Source organism: Lepisosteus oculatus, chromosome 12, assembly GCF_040954835.1.
Source record: "Lepisosteus oculatus isolate fLepOcu1 chromosome 12, fLepOcu1.hap2, whole genome shotgun sequence".
Taxonomy (NCBI): Eukaryota; Metazoa; Chordata; class Actinopteri; order Semionotiformes; family Lepisosteidae; genus Lepisosteus; species Lepisosteus oculatus.
The window spans coordinates 7,605,891-7,625,286 of record NC_090707.1 but is presented as its reverse complement, the minus strand read 5'-3'; the positions used below and the strand labels follow the sequence as shown (position 1 = coordinate 7,625,286).

General features: G+C 49.5%; 1 protein-coding gene across 1 annotated transcript; it reads left to right on the top strand.

The window, feature by feature from the left end:
- The first annotated feature begins 30 nt into the window (after positions 1 to 30).
- On the top strand, positions 31 to 19,174 carry creb1b (cAMP responsive element binding protein 1b). Its single transcript, XM_069196441.1, has 8 exons — positions 31 to 161; positions 6,929 to 7,050; positions 7,500 to 7,649; positions 9,377 to 9,477; positions 10,037 to 10,179; positions 11,129 to 11,311; positions 12,342 to 12,495; positions 13,109 to 19,174. The coding sequence occupies exons 2-8, from the start codon at positions 6,937 to 6,939 to the stop codon at positions 13,251 to 13,253; spliced, it is 990 nt and encodes a 329-aa protein (XP_069052542.1). The 5' UTR covers positions 31 to 161; positions 6,929 to 6,936; the 3' UTR covers positions 13,254 to 19,174.
- Positions 19,175 to 19,396: the final 222 nt, after the last annotated feature.

The window sequence follows — 19,396 nt, the reverse complement described above, 5'->3', positions numbered from 1 at the left end:
ACCCGATGGTGCTTGCTGAGCTAATTTTCGTCTCCCTCGTTCTCCGTGTTGTTGTTTCCCGGTGACGCGGCGGAGGTGTAGCCTGACGCGGTCTCTTACGTGTCGGCCTGAATAAAAGTGGAGCTCCGGGGGCCCGGGAGTGACGGAGGGAGTCTGTACCGGTAAGAGAGGAGAAGTGTCCTGGGGGGTGGAGGGAGACAGGACGCGTCCCGGAGCGGGTGCGAGTGTCGCTGGCCTCGGCCCCGGGGAAACAAAGAGAATCATGGCGGCTGGCGGGGCTCGCAGGCGAGCTAGCTGAGGCAAGGCGGGCGGGAAGGGAGGGGAGTCTGCGGACTGACCACACGGAGGGAGCGGGCCAGGACGACAGCGGCGCGGGTGTTTGCACAACTTATTTCACCCCCGCCGAGACAGCCCTGCCCGCCGGAGCCGTTGCGACAACCGTGCAGGCGCCCTCCGCATCTGTGTGCTTGTGGCGCGTTTGTGCGCACAAAATAATAATAATCATCATCATAATCATAATAATAATAAACGGTAGTGGGATGCACCAGAAATAAATAAGGATGCGGAGATAACGGTCCGAGGTGGTGTTTATTTTGGCATTAGAAACGTAGCTGCCCCCTTTTTTAAAAAAAAAAAAACCCCAAACAAAATCCTCATCTTCCCCTGCTGTAGAAGAGGCTGCGTTTGTGTCAGTTTTTTTTTCCTCCCCGTTTCGGAAGATCCCCACTATGGCTGTGCAGCTGAATTTGAAATACAGAAATATGCACGCACACACACATTAAAAAAAAACAAAACAACAAGTGCTGAACCCGTGTCAACGTCGCCGGGCTGCGTGTGTGTGTGTTGGTGTTGGTGTCGGTGTCGGTGTGGGGCTTTTATTTCTCCCCCACCCGAGGGATGCGATCGCGGGTGGCCTCCGTGGCAACGAAGATTTCTCGGCGTTTTCGAAGAAGATGGGGAGCACAAGAAAAACTTTGTGTCTGCAGCCCACCTCCCCCCTCGTCGTGGAAGCTGGGGGGGGGGTCGTACATGTGTGTTAAAACGGGGCCCAGATCAATGCAGACAGCTGACGGGTTGTGATCTATATATATATAAAAATAGCGAGCTGGCCGAAGGAGGGCCGATCAAGTCCCCCTGTGTGGTGTGGGGGTCCCTAGCGCCTATCCGGGCCCGGCCTGCGCCCCCCGGTTCCAGCTCAAGTGCCTTTCCTCGGTCTGTTTTATTTTATTTTCCTAAATCGCGGTGGGGAGGAGTGGGTGTGACCCGTTCAGCCTGCCGGCTCGTCTTCACGCCCCCCTACCTGGGCGGTCAGGCCGCAGGATCGGTGCGTTTAAAGTCGCCGGGGCGTTTCTGGCCCAGCGACCCCCCCCCAGTCAACAGGCCTGGGCGCCGGGCAGCCGGCTCGGCGGCGGGGTCTCTGGCAGAATCCGGCCCCCTCACCAAGAAGACCGGCGCTCCGAAATCCGGGTTTCATGCAGCAGGAGAGGAGCTTCACTTGTATGATGAACTACACTGCAGGGTGGAAGAGCCCACTGGCAGGTGTGAACTGGTTTCTCAGATCGCAGAGTTCAGAGATCCTGCCCCGGGGGAAACAAGGAAATATTTCCCGAGCAGTGTTCTGGCGCAGAGCGCTCCTTTGTTTTGGGTGTTTGTGTTGGGGAGGGCAAACGCCAATCACATTTTTATCACGGAAGCCTCGCGGGGAATTCCGCGTGGAATTGTTTCCAAACACTTGGATCAAATTTGTTCAAATCGGCAAAAAAAAACATACAAAAATGAAAGGGCCAGTTGTTTTGAAGCTAGAAGGTCCAGTTTTTTATATTTCTCTTTGGTAGAGGAGGATACAGTGGGGGAAAAAAATGTGCTTAGTTTAATTTTCTATACACAGAAAACACATCACGATATGTTTCCCTTCATCCTCCCAGAGGGCTCAAGGGCATTTAAAACTGTGAACGGGAGACACGTCTTTACACAGAGGGTAGCGGGGGCGTGCAACAGGCTGCAGCTAGTTTCCAGAAAGAGGTATGAATGCGCTTGTGAATAAAAGCAGCTCCGCTCCTTGGCGGTTTTGCCTGGTCTGCTCTGGGAAGCCGTGAAGCAGCAGATGTGGTTACTTTGAAGAATCGGACTGAAGCACATGAGCATCTCCCACACTGCAGCGGTGTGGAATAAATATATATACAGAACTGTAAGTTTACGCTCTAAATGAAGCTGTTAAAACTACACATAAATTAACAGAGAGGAGTCACTTCTTTTAAGCCTGTTTCTGAGCGAATGAGGAATAGGTGGAGTATGTGGAGCGCTTCAGCAGCATGTTGTGGGAGGTGGAGGAATGTGGAGGAGGGGTTTGGTCTGGAAGCAGCAGGCTGCAGAGGTACTGCATTACAGAGGTGCATGTGTGCCAAGAGGGAGCCACAAAGATCTGTCTGCTGGGAGCGGGTTTGATTTCTTCCCCAAGTGGGAAATGACCAGTTTTGTTGTTGTCGTTCCCTGTTGATGTTTTGCTTTGCCATGTTTATAAATGCGAGTGGGGCTGGTTATTTCCACGGGGCTCCAGTTCATTGGGTTCGACACGTTGTGTGCAGGTGGGGTACAGGTGACAGTCACAGTGCAGGGCTGGAGTTCGTGTTGAGTCCCCTGTGTGCAGTTCTGGTGGGAGATGGGGTACAGGTGACAGTCACAGTGCAGGGCTGGAGTTCGTGTTGAGTCCCCTGTGTGCAGTTCTGGTGGGAGATGGGGTACAGGTGACAGTCACAGTGCAGGGCTGGAGTTCGTGTTGAGTCCCCTGTGTGCAGTTCTGGTGGGAGATGGGGTACAGGTGACAGTCACAGTGCAGGGCTGGAGTTCGTGTTGAGTCCCCTGTGTGCAGTTCTGGTGGGAGATGGGGTACAGGTGACAGTCACAGTGCAGGGCTGGAGTTCGTGTTGAGTTCCCTGTGTGCAGTTCTGGTTGGAGGTGGGGTACAGGTGACAGTCACGCTGCAGGGGTGACAGCTGCACCTTTGGCACCTGGCTCCTCTGCTGGAGAGAGGCGGCTCCAGCTCAGGCTTGCCTGCGAAAAATAAGACCCCCCCTCTGACGCATTTTCCTCAGGAATCCGTAGTTCCACATGTTGTAGTCCGTCTTGTTTCATTTCAAAAGAAGAGCCGCCGCTTGTCCACCGGAGGGGCTGTTGGTCACCCTCGCCCTCCTGCCCCGCTCGCTCCGACGGGGGGGTCAGTACCCCGAGGCCGAGCCGAGGAGAGCGGGGCCGTGCTGCCTGGGCTCCCGTCCAGCGGCGGTCTCGGCTGAAGCCTGATTTTCCCGCGCTGCCAGGTGGTCGTTTTCCCTCCCCGCTCCCTGAGAGCGCTACAGACGGTGTGGCGGCCCGCCCGCAGGCACGTAGCCAAGAGCCTGATTTCACTGGGGCCGGCGGGCAGCTCAGCTCGGCTCAGCTCTGCCTCTAACGAAACAGCTGCTGCGTATTCCTTCTCCTGGTGCTGATTTTCTTTTCTCAATCCCTCCTCCTTTGGCTCTTCTGCTGCACAGAGGTCAAACTTTTAAAAGCCGTGAAACTGAGCGTACTCAAGCACCCCCCTTATTCCAGCAGCTCTGCTTGAGGCGTCCGAGAGAGTTAAATACAGACAGTCAAATAGAAGGGTAATGATTTGGATCACAAGTTCTATGGGAAAACGGGTAGTAAGGGTATCGTACAGGTATTTGTTTCAGAGTTTATAAACTGACAGCTCTGTGTCACAGTGTTTTGAAAAGGATGGATCGTGGGTTGTCCTTGTTAGCCAGTCCTCTCCGTACGCTGGGCAGGGGAAGCTCTGGCTGCTCTCTCACTGTCTCTCATCACGGTCCATCTTTTTCCGCTGTCACCCCTCTCTCCTTTCCCCCCAGAACCTCATAAAAGGCTTCGGCCAGACACACACCTTCTCAACTACAAAAATTAGGCTCAAAAAGGGAGAAAAAAGAGAAGACGTTCCCAAAAGATTCTTAAGGAGACTTCGAATGGAACACCTTGTTTTGATACAGTGACACTTTGATTTTTTTAATACTACCATAGTAGGATCTTTTGTAAAATTCAGCATGAGGCTTTATTATCTGTAAGTAGCTGGAAGTGCTGGATTAATGATAATGTATAATGTTTCTTTATTAGCCCTATACAATTTCTTGCATTAGGAATTCATCTTTTCGCATACCCCAGCTTTTCTCCATGGAGACACAGACACACAGACAGGGAGAGAAGCTGGGGGTCAGAGCGCAGGGTCTGCCATTGTACGGCGCCCCTGGAGCAGTTAGGGTTAAGGGCCTTGCTCAGGGGCCCAACAGAGTAGGATTCCTCTGCCGGCCGCGGGATTTGAACCGGCAACCTTCCAGTCACAGGCACAGATCCTGAGCCACAGAGCCACCGCTCCTCCCATACTGTGGGTTACTGTGGGTCTGAAGAGTCTGCGTTGCTCTGAAACGTGTTGTGTTTGGATCTAAATGCGTAATGATCTCTATTGCGATTGCGACTCTAATAAGTGGGCCAATATAGTAGTGGCCCCTTCTGCTGACGTCACTTTTGCAGCTCTACGCATGGTTAGGTAACCTGCCCTGCAGCAGAGGCGTTTCTGTCCCTGTGTGACCTGAGAAGGGTGCGGGCTACGCTTGGCGAAGAACAGAAGTTTGTAATCGTGAGAAGCTGCACTTTGCACGGAAAGATCACGAAGGTGGATTTCATTTTATGTGTCTAAATGCCCCATGCTGTAAGCAAAAACAACAACAAATTTGAATAGTTGTTTGCTGAAGGGCAGCATGGTGGTGTGCCTCTTAGCACTGCTGCCTCTCGGGTTCCGGGTTCGATTGTGTGTGTGTGCACAGTGATGGACATAGTGATTACTTACTAATAATAGGTAATAATGGCTTTCTTTACTGAATGTTATTTTTAAGGTGTGATAAGGCATCAACACTTACACAGTAAATCACTTAAAATGACTTAATTAGTGCTAAAAAAGGAGAGAGGATTTTCAAACAGATTGTGAAAATTTAAATTGGAATTTTTTCTAAGCATATTTAGTAATTGGCATTGTTTGGAAAGTTTTGCTGAGGCATTAAAAGGACCCGAAGACTGAACAGGGTTGTGAACCAAGTTTAATGGTTAAAAAAATGCGCGCAGTGAGAAATCCGGCGCTTAACCTCTTGTTTTAGGGCAGAAGAACAAAAAAAAACAATATTTTTTTAGAAACGAATACTGAACTAAACCTTTCAGGACAGGAGATAAAGAGAAGATGCTAGGAAAGATGCCTTGGAGAAAACTTTAGGACTTTTCCTGACAGAGGGGCTGCTGTGATGTTCTGTACACTAGTATCACAGCGTGTCTTTGTGTAAAGGTGCTACTGGCATCAGGCTATTTCGGCTTAAAGGAGGTGACCGGGACTACAGCTGTACTTCATTACAGCTGTAGTCCTGTAATAGCAGTTCTATTAATAACTCCCTGCAAATGTGCAGAGCTGTGCTTCCCAGAGGATCCCCAGCCCGTCACACACTGCAGGGCCGTAACCCACTTCATCCCCTGCTGAAGGGCAGGGCTCTGCGCAGCCAGCCCCACTGCCTGCACATCCAAAGGAGAAGCAGGAGATCACTTAGCCAGGTGAATTAAGTGCAGAATTTAAGGAGGCCAGATTCTTCCATCTCAAAATGGAATTGAGCCATAGAGCTTGGTTCACACGCCTGCTCCGTCCTTGGGTCCTGACCGTGCAAACTGGACAGGAGCCCATCCGGCCAGCTCCGCCTCGCTCCTGGGGTATGACGAGCTCAGCAGGGGTCGATGAGGCACGAGCACATGCTTTGTTAAGTGATGTGTTTCTTTTTCCCAGTCATTAAGTAAGGGTTTGTTCTGTCCAAACCCTTCCTGAATAATAGTGGATTAGAAGAAGTAAAGAAGGTATTTGGGAGAATTGCCAGAAGTCAGTAAACAAACTCAATGCCAATGTATTTATCTCAGGGCACACTTCGTCATCCTTCCCTGTTTGAAATAACACCGAATCTTCCTCGAGTGTGTCTGTAGCAGTTTACTTAATGTAATACCGGCAGTGCTTACCTGGCACAAGTTTCTGGGGGACGCGTACTTCCCTGTGGTTAATACTGCAGTGTGGCTAAGTGTTCACATGTTCAGTGTGTTCTGCGATTACACCTTTCACTCTTCGCTGTTGCAGCAGGACTTTCCTGAGTGTTTCATACCCAGGTCATCAACGCACGCATTTCTGGTGGCACTGGACTCCTCTAACAGCTGTCTCGTTCCGAAAAGGAGGATTAGGTTTTCCTTTTAAAAATATTAGAGGATAACATACATCTTTTTTAAAAATCTGTCAGTGCAGTCCTGTCTCATTGTAAGATGGGTAAGTCAGGGCCGATGGACAGATCAGTATTGTCTATTGAGTCAGGACAGCTTCTGCCATTGTAGGCATTGAAGTACTAAGAACTCTTACGGTGAGGGATTGAGCGAAATGATGATCTTAATATGGAGGGGGTAAGATGATGTTTTTGTGCTTTGAGTTAAAATCTTTTAAACTAGGATTCTTTTCTATTGCTTTTTATATATTCTTAAATCTCTCTGATCTCCCCTGAGCCTTCAAATCCTCGCACCTCGTGTGATCTGCTGACCTGCAAAAATAATCACTACTGGTGCTGCGGCTTAAAACTGTGAGAGGAGTCTTCAGGAAGATAAACGTTCAGCTGGAGGCTGGAAAGCTAACGCTGATCAAAGGATTTGTACTTCTGATATTGTTTTCACGTAATGTCCGTCTTTCCTTCGCAGGGGTTTTGCGCCGATGTGTAGTCATCTCTCTTGATAATTGCACTCTGCTCTATTCCCAGTGTGAATTCATAGCTACAGAACCCTCACAGGTGTTGGCATCACCTTTGGCGGAGCTGTAATTTTTGCGTTGTTCTTCCATTTGTAGCTAACTCAATGACCATGGAATCGGGTGCAGATACGCAGCAGGGTGGGGACACTGCTGTTGCAGAGACAGACAGCCAGCAGATCGGAGTGCAGGCACAGCCCCAGATCGCTGCCTTGGCGCAGGTAAACCCGGGACAGCCACACCTTGGGGACGGGGCGGGGGGGAATTCCTTTATTAAAAAAATGTTAGATCGTTAAAGTCGGGTCTTAAAAACCTTTCTGCCGTTCTCATCGCGTTTGACTTTTAAATTCGATTTCTTAAATTTGATGTTCAGATTTCTCATGGTGCTTTTTGCCCTTGTACTGTCTTCTTTGTGTTCCGTGTCATAAAATGTCCTTCTGACGAGGTTTTAGGTAATGCTCAACGTGAAAAGTAAAAGTGTTTATTAAAGCATCGAGCCTTGGGGATATGTGACTGTGGACGTGTAGGAGTTGCTTAAAACAAGCACAGTGCAGTGTGTATCAGCAAAGTTCTGCGTGCTGGACTGTCCCCATGCAGTTTTTTAGCAGCAGGAATGGCAGTGTCCCATCGCCAGGTGGTGTTAATGCCCGTGTCTCGATGTGCTCTGAAGGTGTCCATGGCTGCAGGTGCTCACACCACCTCCACTGGCCCCACGGTGACCCTAGTGCAGCTGCCCAACGGACAGACCGTCCAGGTGCACGGCGTGATCCAGGCAGCACAGCCCTCCGTCATACAGTCCCCGCAGGTGCAGACTGTCCAGGTGAGAGCCGCGACCGGTACCGTCACCCCCAACCCTCACAGCTCCCCTGTCCGCTGTAGGGTGTCCCTGCGTCGCGCACTGCTCTCCATACAGGAGTGGGCGAATCGTCCAGGTGACCTGCTGGTCCAGCACAGCCTTGACTTTCAACAGCAGATCTGTTTCTCACTGATCTGTTTCTTTTCATTCTCACTTTTTGACTTAGACCGTTTTTTAAAAAGAGTATAGTCTGGATTCTGTCTGCTAGAGGGATTCCATCCCTGAATTAAAATATCTACCTCAAAAGGATTACGAGGGGGAGCGATATCGGAATAGCTCAGTGAAGCTGGGATGCTCGTCTCCGCCTGTTCTCGTCACCGAATCCGCGTCAACAGGTGGCAGCTAAAATAAGGGTGACCACTGGTGTCCTCTCCGCATGGCACGTGACTGGTTCAGTGGTGCATTGTTTCAGAATCAGACATAAAACAGCTTATGTAGGGACTCACTGAAAAGCCTGTTAGTTAGAGACGGCTAACGAGTGCGACGTGGGCAATGCAGGCCAGGGCTGGAAACCTGAATCCTAGCCCCCGGCATGTTATAGAAAACCATGAACGACTCCCTGTAATGGGCATAATCAGATCCCTTCCTTGTTGGGGGCGTCTCGGTCCCTTGCCAGTCTGGTCGAGTCTCGTTCAAGGTAGCTGTCACGTGATGGGGGTCAGCCCCGGCGACTGGAGAGGTTGAGCGCACAGGGGTGAGGTGTGAGAGGCCAGCCTCAGAAAAGCCTTGTGGGAAGGCAAGGAACTGTTCCTGAAGCATAGCCCATTGGGCGAGAGTTTTTTCTCCCTAATTTTACAGTGCATGACAAAGTGGGAGCTGCGTGTGACTCTGTCCCACAGCAGAATGAGAGCTCTAAAAACACGTTCCGATGCAGCACTAACGTGCGAGATTCCAGAGGTGTCCAGTTGCCCATTTTTTAGTTCCAGCAGTTCCGTATCACGCAGCACGAACTAGCCACTAGAAAACGTTTTGGATTGTATGCATTGTTGTTTCTGTTACAGACTGATTTCTCCTAGTGCACACTGCTGAGCTGCTATCCGCAGGTCCACATGTCTGCATGCTTTCATTTTTAAGTATGAAGCATCTTACTTTTCTCTACAGAGTGAACAATTAAAGTAGCATTTAAATTAGTTTTGCTTGAGTTGCGAGGAGGCTGTCCGCCAAATTAAGAAAACACTTCACAGTCTTACGTTCATTCTAACTGCACTACTCTCACCCTGCCTCCAGCAGGTCCCTGTGTGTGTAGTGTGGGAGGGCTTGTCTTTTTGAAAGTCAAACTTATCATTATAATTTTTTGTTACTGTATCTTATACAGTGTTTCACAATGTGACTTCTGCAGCAACTATTTCACAATTTATAAAGCCTTACTCCCAAACAGCCCCAGTGCGTAGCAAGCAGTAGGATTAACTGCAGTGTAAAACTGCTGTGTCTCTGGGGAAGGTCCTGGCTCGCCCCAGAATGTCACCTTTGTCTTTCTAGAAATTAGAAAGTGTGCTTGTGAAGGGTTCTTTCCACTTCATTCAAAGAGGGGACTCTGGTCTTTTCCTTCTAATGAAGGGGGTGGGGGGCTGTAAGGTCTGATGTGTCAGTCGGTCAGGACAGTGGGCGTAGTTGTGAGAGATTGGAGCTCCGGGGTGTGGGGGGCGGGTGTGTTTCGGAGGAGAGACTGAGCAGGGCAGGTGTGTTTCCAGATTTCCACGATCGCGGAGAGCGAGGACTCGCAGGAGTCGGTGGACAGCGTGACGGACTCGCAGAAGCGCAGGGAGATCCTCTCCAGGCGGCCCTCTTACAGGTATGGCTGTGGAAACCGGGCCCGGGTCCTGTCCCGTTTCCTCTGGCGCCCCGGGGGGGCTCAGCGGGGACTGTGGGATTGACTTCTCGCCCTGTTCGTGAGTCCCCCCCCCGCCGCCAGTCGACTAACCATTCTAAGGCGCAGGAACCTCACAATGTGTAAGTCTGCAGTGGAGAACGGGCATGTCTTTAATTTGAGTTTGTAGTGAATTCCTAATAATATAAGAAAGGATCCTGACTGCTTGGTATTCATCTGTTGTGACTGTACTGTCTTCACCCTGTTTAAATGCCCAGGAAACATAGAATGACGCGTCTTCTTTTGAGGTTGATATGGCTTTTTTGCAGCTTAGTGGGAACTTTACCTGAGCAGGCAGTACTTTTGACATTTATTGCTTTAGAAAATAAAATAAGGAAACCCTCCTCCCCGCTCCTCATTTTTACCCCTGCAGAACGTCCTGGGTCCGTTGTAATGTCCCACCAAACCTGCTTTAAAAATAAACTCCCTAACGGTGGGCTCTTGTGTGTTTGATCACTGACTCCGGTGCCGTTCCGCTGGGCAGGAAGATCCTGAACGACCTGTCTTCGGACGCCCCGGGGGTCCCGCGGATAGAAGAGGAGAAATCCGAGGAAGACTCCTCCGCTCCCGCCATCACCACCGTCACCGTGCCGACGCCCATTTACCAGACCAGCAGCGGGCAGTACAGTACGTAGCGGCGCAGGTCTTGGGAGGGGATGGGCGGTGTCCTGTTGCGGGCAGCTGGGATTGGGATCGTCTTCAGGCAGCTCGCCTCGGATAATGGCTTTCACTTCCTCGGCTCGACTGGGAGCTATTTGCTTTGGCGGCGATTTCGTTTTTTCTTTCCAAGCTATGAATGGGACTGTCTGAGGAAGGCCTACTGAAATACTGGACCACCCGGTCTCACTTAAGTTCGTGTAAACAAGCGGCAGCAGTAGTGGGTATAGTTGTTGACAGGGTGCATGTGGATTTTCAGAAAGAATTTTGTCAAGTTCCTCGTAAGAAAATCTTAATTCTCAAATTGCAGACAGTAGGCATTCGGGGAAATGCTTATTTAAAGTCAACGCCCCTTTCAAAGTAACGCATTTTCAGTCCCAAAAGCTAGAAATCGGAACCCATTCAATCAGAATTTATTGGACCCTTATTTGCATATTGTAACGCGCAACCTCCTAATTCAAAAACAAATGCTCAAGCATTCTGTGAAGTAATTAAAAACGGGAACCTAAAAAATGAACTCCCTGCATTAAACAGTCAGCCCTGCAGGTACAGGGTTTGATCGCATATGAAAGCCAACTGTATGATACGAACAGCAATGTGCACAAGTCTGCAGTTCTTTTCAGCATCATTTTTAATGTATGAAGTGACATTAGCATTTTTAATTTTCCTAATATTGATCTATATTCCTTTTTTCTTTTTCCGTTTTTTCCACGTTTTGATTCTATTTTGAAATGAGTTTCGAGGCGGTCATGCTATGTATAATTCTAAGATTATAGTTGCAAACATCACTTTTTTGGGGGCGTTTTTCGAGCCGGTGGCCGTGTCGGCACGCGTGGGCTGCAAAAGGGACAGGTGGAGACTCCATCCGCGCCCTGTCCGGGGCCCTGGCTCACTCCGGCTGTGTCTGGCTTTCCCCTAGTTGCCATCACCCAGGGAGGGGCCATCCAGCTGGCCAACAACGGCACCGACGGCGTGCAGGGGCTGCAGACCCTGACCATGACCAACGCTGCGGCCGCCCAGCCAGGGACCACCATCCTGCAGTATGCGCAGACCACCGATGGCCAGCAGATCCTGGTGCCCAGCAACCAGGTGGTGGTGCAAGGTGAGCAGCACACAGCGCAGCGCAGCGCAGCACAGTGGGGGTGGGGGTGTGGGTCGAGTCTCCCGGATCCACCAGGGACGGTATGATCTGTGCCTCTGTGGGGGAGGGGGGGGCTGGAAGCCGCAGCAAAGTCACGTTTTGTTCTGAGAAGGGCCATCTTCTGGAGAACACCAAGGAAGACGAGCACAGGCTGTATTCCCCGTGGTGCCCTGAGTCCAAGCGGTTTTGCGGGAAGGTTAATAGTCTGAGTACAGCGCCGGTCACCCTCTGTTATTACCGTGAATGGAGCTTTAGAAGTGATCATTACACGCTGCGCAGTGCTTGTTTCTGATAAGGTTATCCCCCCGGCCTTGCAGGAATTCCTTAAATGTCCCAGACTCGGGAAAGCCATGTTAGGAATGAGCCCAGACTGGATCATCCCACAACTCACAGCTGGCAGCCCACTGAAGCTCAGCAGGGGTGAGCTTGCCTGTACCTGGAGGGGAGACCTCCTGGGAAAGCTGAGGTTGCAGCTGGGAGTAGCCGTAGAGGGCGCTCACACTACAGCCTGTGTGGGTCCTGATGCCCCGTTTTTTGCGAGGGGGACAGGACACTGTAAAAAGGCGCCGTCCTTCAGATGGGATGCATAACGGAGGTCCTGAGTCTCTGTGGTCATTAAAAATCCCAGGGTGTTTCTCAGAAAGAGTAGAGGGGTGCCCCCTGGTGTCCTGGCCAGATTTCCCTGTGGCTTTTACCCGTCATGGCCTCCTAATAATCCCCGTCTCTGAACTGGCTCCATCACTCTGCTCTCCTCCCCACTGAGAGCTGGTGTGTGGGGAGCGGACTGGAGCATCATCCAGGTGGGGCTGCACACTGGTGGTGGTGGAGGGGATCCCCATTACCTGTAAAGCGTTTTGAGTGGAGTGTCCAGAGAAGCGCTGTATAAGTGTAAGGAATTATTATTGTTGCACTGTGGGGCGCGTGACTCGGGCAGAGTCTCCGGGCAGCACTAACACGCGCCTCGCCTCGCCCCTCTGTGCCTCCCTGCTAGCTGCCTCGGGGGACGTGCAGGCGTACCAGATCCGCACCGCGCCCACCAGCACCATCGCGCCCGGCGTCGTCATGGCGTCCTCGCCGGCCCTGCCCACGCAGCAGACGGCCGAGGAGGCGGCCCGCAAGCGAGAAGTGCGGCTCATGAAGAACAGGTGAGCGGGGGGGGCAGCTGCGCGGCCCCCGCCTGCCGGGCGACGCCGAGGAGCTCTCTGGTGATGTTCTCGGCTGGGAGACCAGAAACCGTTTAAAGAAAGTTTCTTAAACGCTCGATGAGCTCGGCCGCCATGCTCTCCTCCAGCCTTTCTCCTCTAACAGTGTATACCAGCATGCTCATTGGGTCAGTTGCTGCTCTCCGTACGGTGGCTCACTAGGTACAAACATTACGAGTGCTCTACACGGGGGAGATGAGATAAAATCACTTTATTGGCCATACACAATTTCTTGCATTAGGAATTTGTCTTTTCGCATACCTCAGCTTGCTCTCCATGAGGGACACAGATGGGGAGAGAGAAGCTGGGGGTCAGAGCGCAGGGTCAGCCATTTATACGGCGCCCCTGGAGCAGTTGGGGTTGAGGGCCTTGCTCAGGGGCCAACAGAGTAGGATTCCTCTGGCGGCCGTGGGATTTGAACCGGCAACCTTCCAGCCACAGGCGCAGATCCTGAGCCACAGTGCCACCACAGTGCCCAGGTGGGGGGGGGGTCAGCACCACGTTTTCAGCCCACGTGCTCCTTGCTCACCCTCGCCTCTCTCTGGTCCTCTTTCAGGGAAGCTGCGCGCGAGTGTCGCAGGAAGAAGAAGGAGTACGTCAAGTGTTTGGAGAACCGCGTGGCCGTGTTGGAAAATCAGAACAAAACTCTGATTGAGGAACTCAAAGCACTTAAAGACCTGTACTGCCATAAATCCGATTAGCTCTCTGGGTACTTTACTGCAAGCCTGTACAGAAACTGAGTCCAGTGCTCAAGATCTGGACAAGAGACTCTTGTTTTCTAAATGTTTTTTTTATGCTACAAACTGCCTATATGAAATTACAGGAATAGGAAAGGCGGGGAAAAAGGAGAAACAAACTTACGCCTGAGGTCTTGGAATTCCCTGTCTTTAGCAGTGGATCTTGACAAGGAAAAGGAAATGTGGGCAAGACTTTTTAATCATGGATGCCATTTTTTTTTTAACTCATCTCGTTCAGAGAGAAAAAGGAGGCGATGGCGGTGTTGGGGGGGGGGGGTCTCCTTCCCCCTCTCTCTCTCCCTCTCTCTGCCGCCCAACAGGGGGCGCTGTTCGCAGACTGCAGGGGGGGAGATCTCTGTACCCCAGCTGCAGGGTGGGGGTCTGGTCTGGCTCTGGGGGGGTCCCCCTGGCCTCTCACACCTGTCCCGTTCGTTGAGCAGTCTCTGTCACGGGGCCACCAGCCCCTGGGCTGCAACACGGATCACAGCCACTCTGGAACACCCAGGCGGATGGACGAGAGGGAAGAGAAGCACACAGAGGAGCCTCGTGATCTCAAGAGCATGGAGCCCTGCAGCTTTCCAGCTCCTCGCCCAGTGTGCAGCAGAGCTTGGATCAGCTGCAGCAGTGCAGGTGTGGGCTCTGGGTGCTACACCGGTGGTCGCTCATCACCCCTTCAAGAAAAGATGAGCGGGTTAGGGGGAGTTCAGCGGGGTAGTCTGAGCATGTTGCGTTTGATCCTTTCAGCTCACCTGAAATGAGGAGGCGTGTTAGATGGCCTGTTGGAGTGGGGTTTGCTTTCTGTGGCTGGTATGCGAACCCTGTACCCTTTGCAGCATTTGATAGGTGTCTCACACTTTTCAAAAGCGGATCGGTGATCTGCTCGTGAAATATTGGTTTCAGTACTCCTTCCAGTATTTTTTTGTGTTGTCAGAATTTCATTATTTACCTTATAAAGGTATTGCTAATCGGTTCGGAATTAAAATGAGCTGGGTTCAAGATGGGTCCTGGTTTAATTCATAAAGCAGTTACTCATGACAGTCTGCGAAGTGATTGAATAAGTAATGAGCACATATCAACAAGTCAGGCCTTTGGAAAATAAACTGCACACAAAGACATACACATGTACTGAAAGCAGACCAGTGGAATGGTTATCCAAGTTAGCTGTCATCTAAGACAGTTTTCTTTTCTGATGCACAATTTACACCAGAACGTTTTTTTCTCTCTGGCTTGTGGATATAAATCAGGGTCCTTGCACAGTTAGATCACAAAGAGCTAGACGTTTTTTTCCCCACCTTCCCAGTTTATTACTGCTCCCCGTGTGGCGTGAAGCACGGTATACTAAGCAGATGGTGAACAGCTGCATTTTACTAAGGGAACAGTCAAATATACTGAAGTTCACACACTACTTGTTTTCTTAATAACTTTACACCCTTCTAAGAGAAAGTGTATATTGTGCATTTGTAAAAACGTATTGAAATCGTTTTGCAGCTCTTTCTTTGTAAGACGCGAGGATAACAAAGGCACCTGCACACCGAGATGAAGATGTTCCCATCTCCTGTCTTTGGCTGTTTTTTTCCCCCACGTCTTTCAGGGCTGCAGATTATTACGGAGACAGGCTGCAGTCTTTCAGCAGGCATTGAGCACTAACCGCAGTCCTTCTTTCCCAGAGGGGGCTGAGGTTAGCAGAGAATGCGGCGCAGCTGCACTGTTCCGTGCCGGGCTGTATCCCTGGCGGAGCGCTTTGCTCAGACTAGTGCACAGGTCAGGCTGACGAGCCGCTGAGGCCAGCAGCCAGGGGAGAGCTGGCAGGATGGACAAGCTGCGTGTTCAGGACGTGCCTGTTGTGGGGGGGGAAAGGCACAAGGCTGGAAAATAGAAGCTCAACTGCACGTTTTGCGATGATAGGTGCTAACCGGACAGTTACACTGTGTACCACTGAGCACCCCCCCCAGCCACACAGCATGCGAAGAGGCCAGATGTGAACTCGGCCCTTGACCGGAGCTGTGTACAGGTTGTGGCCAGCGTGCCCTGGGCAGTAAGTGCCCTGCAGACAGCCCAGCACCTGGGTCAGGGAGCCTCCTCCACAGCACGCTGCAGTGCCACACAGCTGTCCCGCCAAGGAACGGGGCCTCGTCTTGTCCCAGCTCACAACACAGGGAGGGGAGGGGAGGACTAGTTTGTTCCTGGTAGGATGCCACATTGTATTATAAAGTAGCCAGTGGTCATGTTTTCATTTTATGCTGCAATGTTTTTTTTTCTTATAAATTGCCGTTTTTTTTTTGTCTTTTTTTTTGATGGAGGTGGAGATTGCTGACCCCAGAAGGCCTCATTCTATTTGGCCTCTTACTGGGACACACTATTTCCAGCTACTACCTTGGCAGCTATTCCGAACAAGGCTTTGAGATGTAACTTCGTGTTCCGTTCCATTGTCTGTAAGGAAGTTGGGAATGTTACTACCAGCGCTGAACTCTGACAGGTTTATCTGATGTATTTTTTTTTTAAATGTTTTTATGAACAAACGAATCATTGAGCAAAGTAAACAACAGCAAAAAGAGGCAGGAATTTTCTCGGGAGAGCAGCGATGTTCTTTCATCCATACAGATTGTCTGTTCACGCCGGTCTGGGTGTTCAGGAGAAAACATCGGAACTGTAGATGATTAATCAGTGGTGACAAAACTGCAGAATGAAATAATGAATTGGATTGTTTTGTTTTGTGGTAAGTTAACACGCTGGAAAGCAGGGTGGCTGCAGGTATCCAGCTGAAATCCTATATTTGGAGCGCAGGGTTAAAAACAGCTTCCTGGCTGGTTGCAAGAACCATTGCTCTCCACTGAGAACCTTCTGCAGGACATTACTTCAATTATGGTAATTAAACTTGATGGTTAGGCCCCATATTTCATCATTGTCATCATATCTTCTGAATTGTGGGACTCGCAGAAATCTTCTGTTTTCACAAGGAATCATTTTGTTGAGTGGGAGGGGAGCACTATAATTTTCTGAAAAAAAAAGTATTTTAATTTGCTCAGCGAGAAATGATCTTCCCATATCTGGTCACCCTTGTTTTTATGTGGTAGACAGCAAAGACCTGGGGCTGGTCAGACACTAAAACTTCACAGAATATGAATGACCTGGATTGTGAATATGAAAGAAAACCAAGTCACCGACAGGTGATCTGTCCGTAGGGTTCACATTTTCAATTGCATGTTTCTCTTTGATGTGAGGAGCTAAAAGGAATAAGAAATCTTACATTTATATAGTTGCTATTTTTATTATGGATACAGAAGTGCTGATACAGTATTGCTTTGCTTGTTTTATTTTTATACATTAAAGGCTTGTTAAAATTTATAGAATTCATAGTATTGTATATGTTTAATATTATATGAGGGGGAATAAGCGATTAATCCACAGGGTCAGTGTGCTGCTCTTGCCTTTGCTATTAATAAATGTATTCAAACAATAACGTGCGGCCATAGGGGTTTGCAGCTCTAACAGATCGAGGTTTTGCTCTGCAGTATAAATGGCGGTTTTAAGTTGGGAAAGGTTTATTCTAATGATTCTTAAGTCTTCAGTGTTTGGTTCCCTAGGGCCTTGTAATATTGGGGCAATCAAATACTACTTCACCTGACTTGTTCCAGATTTTCACACCACCACCTGGCAGTTGGTCATTTTGATTCAGCCCACCCCTTACCCAGACCTGCACTGGAAAGGATTGAAAGACCTGGTGTTTGACTAAAACTGTATCAGCAGGAGGGTGCAATGCACAGGTTTAATAGCCCGTGTGGCCCTCCTGGTCTGGTGCAGCCAGCTGAGCACTGAATGACTTAAGCGCGCCAGTTCTTTGATTAACTGGTAAAGGTTAGATGTTCATTGACGGTTTTCCAGCTTTCTGCCGTATAACTGCTTGCGCAAACCCTGTTGTGAAGGACGAGACGTGCCTCTGGGGCAGTCTTTCTTCTGTCCTCGCTCCCGAGCCCGTCGTCCCCGTCCTGTGGCCCCTAGGCCTCTCTGGTTCACCTGGGGATGGGACTGGCCTGTGGTCCACGATGCACTTAACCAGGAAGACTTCTCTCCCCTGGACCCCATTCTTTTGTTTACCCCAGTGTGTTTGAAGAGGGAGCGTTCAAGCGCTCAGATTGAACCCAGATCACTCCGAAAGCAGCCTGGTGTGGTACTGAGGTTGTTGACCCCCGTAGCTCGGAAATCTCTGCGAGGTGAGGGACATCATTAGAGGGGTCATGCAGCATAACCTCTTGCGCATAGGAATTCAAAAAAGGAGCACTTTTTCTAAGTGTGTGTTCTAAAGTAAATGTATAAGAACAAAAACCTGCAATGTTCTTGCCTGCAGTACTTTATTTTTGCCTGGGGAAAAAGATGGCTGGTGTAGACTTACAGCAGACACAGCGTGAGGTTGTGAAATCAACGTTTTGATTAAACAAGCACGGCCCATACTGATCTGAGTGGATAAGAGTATGGGTTGGTAGCACATAACTATGTTATGGTTATATGAGACTCAATTATCAACGTTGACTATAAATGTCTGGGCTGGTTTAGTGCTGGTAAACCTTGTGACTGCCCCCTCATCTGAATGTGGTCTGAACAAATTTTTTTGTTAAGGGAAAATTTATCTCTACTTCAAAATTACAGGATCTGCAATTTTTTTTAAAAAAAAGGGAGCAGAGAGCACCAGAGTTCATAAACAAATTGAAACCTGAATCGATGAATGAGATGTGATGCACCACTCTGCATTAATTAAATGCATCCATGCCTTTTGAATGCCTATGTTAACTAGATTCCTGCTGGATTGTACTAGCCTTAGACTGATCCTGGCATTGCTCAGCTAATGAGCTGTTGGCACCTGTTGAGGTGAGCTCACTGAAGGCCAGCTTAAACCACAGCTTCAGCCGTGCCTGTGAAATCCAGTGAGACTTCCAATGATTAAACTGCACCGCCCATGTGAATTAAAGCAATTGGAGGAGAAGGACAAAGGGTACTACAAAGGCCCGCACAGCAGGTCAGTTCTGGTACTATCTTTGATTTCTTTTGTACAGCATCTTTCACAGTGAAGCGTCAAGACAGTACTTTCTCAAAACGTCAAAAGCAGCAGAAGGTGGCCTTTGTGAACGTCTTTAGTCCTCTCCTCCTCCCGTCCAGCCCATGCACGTAAAGTAGCACCCCTATCGTTATCCCAGGTGGAAACAGGCAATGATAAAGCTCGCATGGGGTCACCAGGCACAGGCGAGGAGGAGCAGTGCAGTTCTGGTTTTCCCCAAAAGGCAGCAGTCGCACCCAAGCACCTCACCTCAGTGCTGGTTTTGTTTTTGTGTACATTTTTTTTTTAATTTGTTTTTCCACGCAGCTTGCCAAGCCTAGCCCTCCTAGGGAAAGCACTGTATTTAGCTCGAGGGAGCATGTCCCTTTCTGCGTTTCTTCCACGACGGCCACCTTGTCTCCAGATGGGTTACTCGGCGGCTGTCCGGGCCGTGTGCACGGTGCTCGCAGAAGAACTGTGAGAAAAGCCGCAATGACATGGCGCGTGTAACTGTCCCTGGTGCTCCAGAACTGCCAGAGAAGAGGAATTGTGTTTTATAAATCTTTTTGTGCTTTATTTGTACAATGCCAATTTTACTAAGCATAATTTTTAAACACTATGTGTGTGTATATATATATATGAAGCTAGCAGCATCTTTTGTGTTTCGGTAGCGTAGCGGTACACTGTCTATATGAACTGTCTGTGAATCTTTACGGTTTCATTCACTCCTGCATTGCGATTAAAAATCTCTGCACCCGCCTTGTTTAAAATGAACGTTTTGTGACACCGATCTGTTGTAACACCCTTTTATAGACTTATGTAAAGCCACATTAAAAAAAAATGCTTTTAAAATTAACTGTTTTCTATTTGGGGGAAAAAAAATGTATTAAACTGTTTTGAGCTTGACTTAAAATCTCTGCTCGAGAGTGCTTTCCACTTCATCTCCTCTAATCCAAAATATAAAAGTGTGTATTACAAGTTCTAACCAACTTTTTAAAATATATTTTAAACTGTCGAACACGAGTGAATTAAATGGATTGAAATGATAACTTCAGTGGATTGAAACAGTAGCTTAACA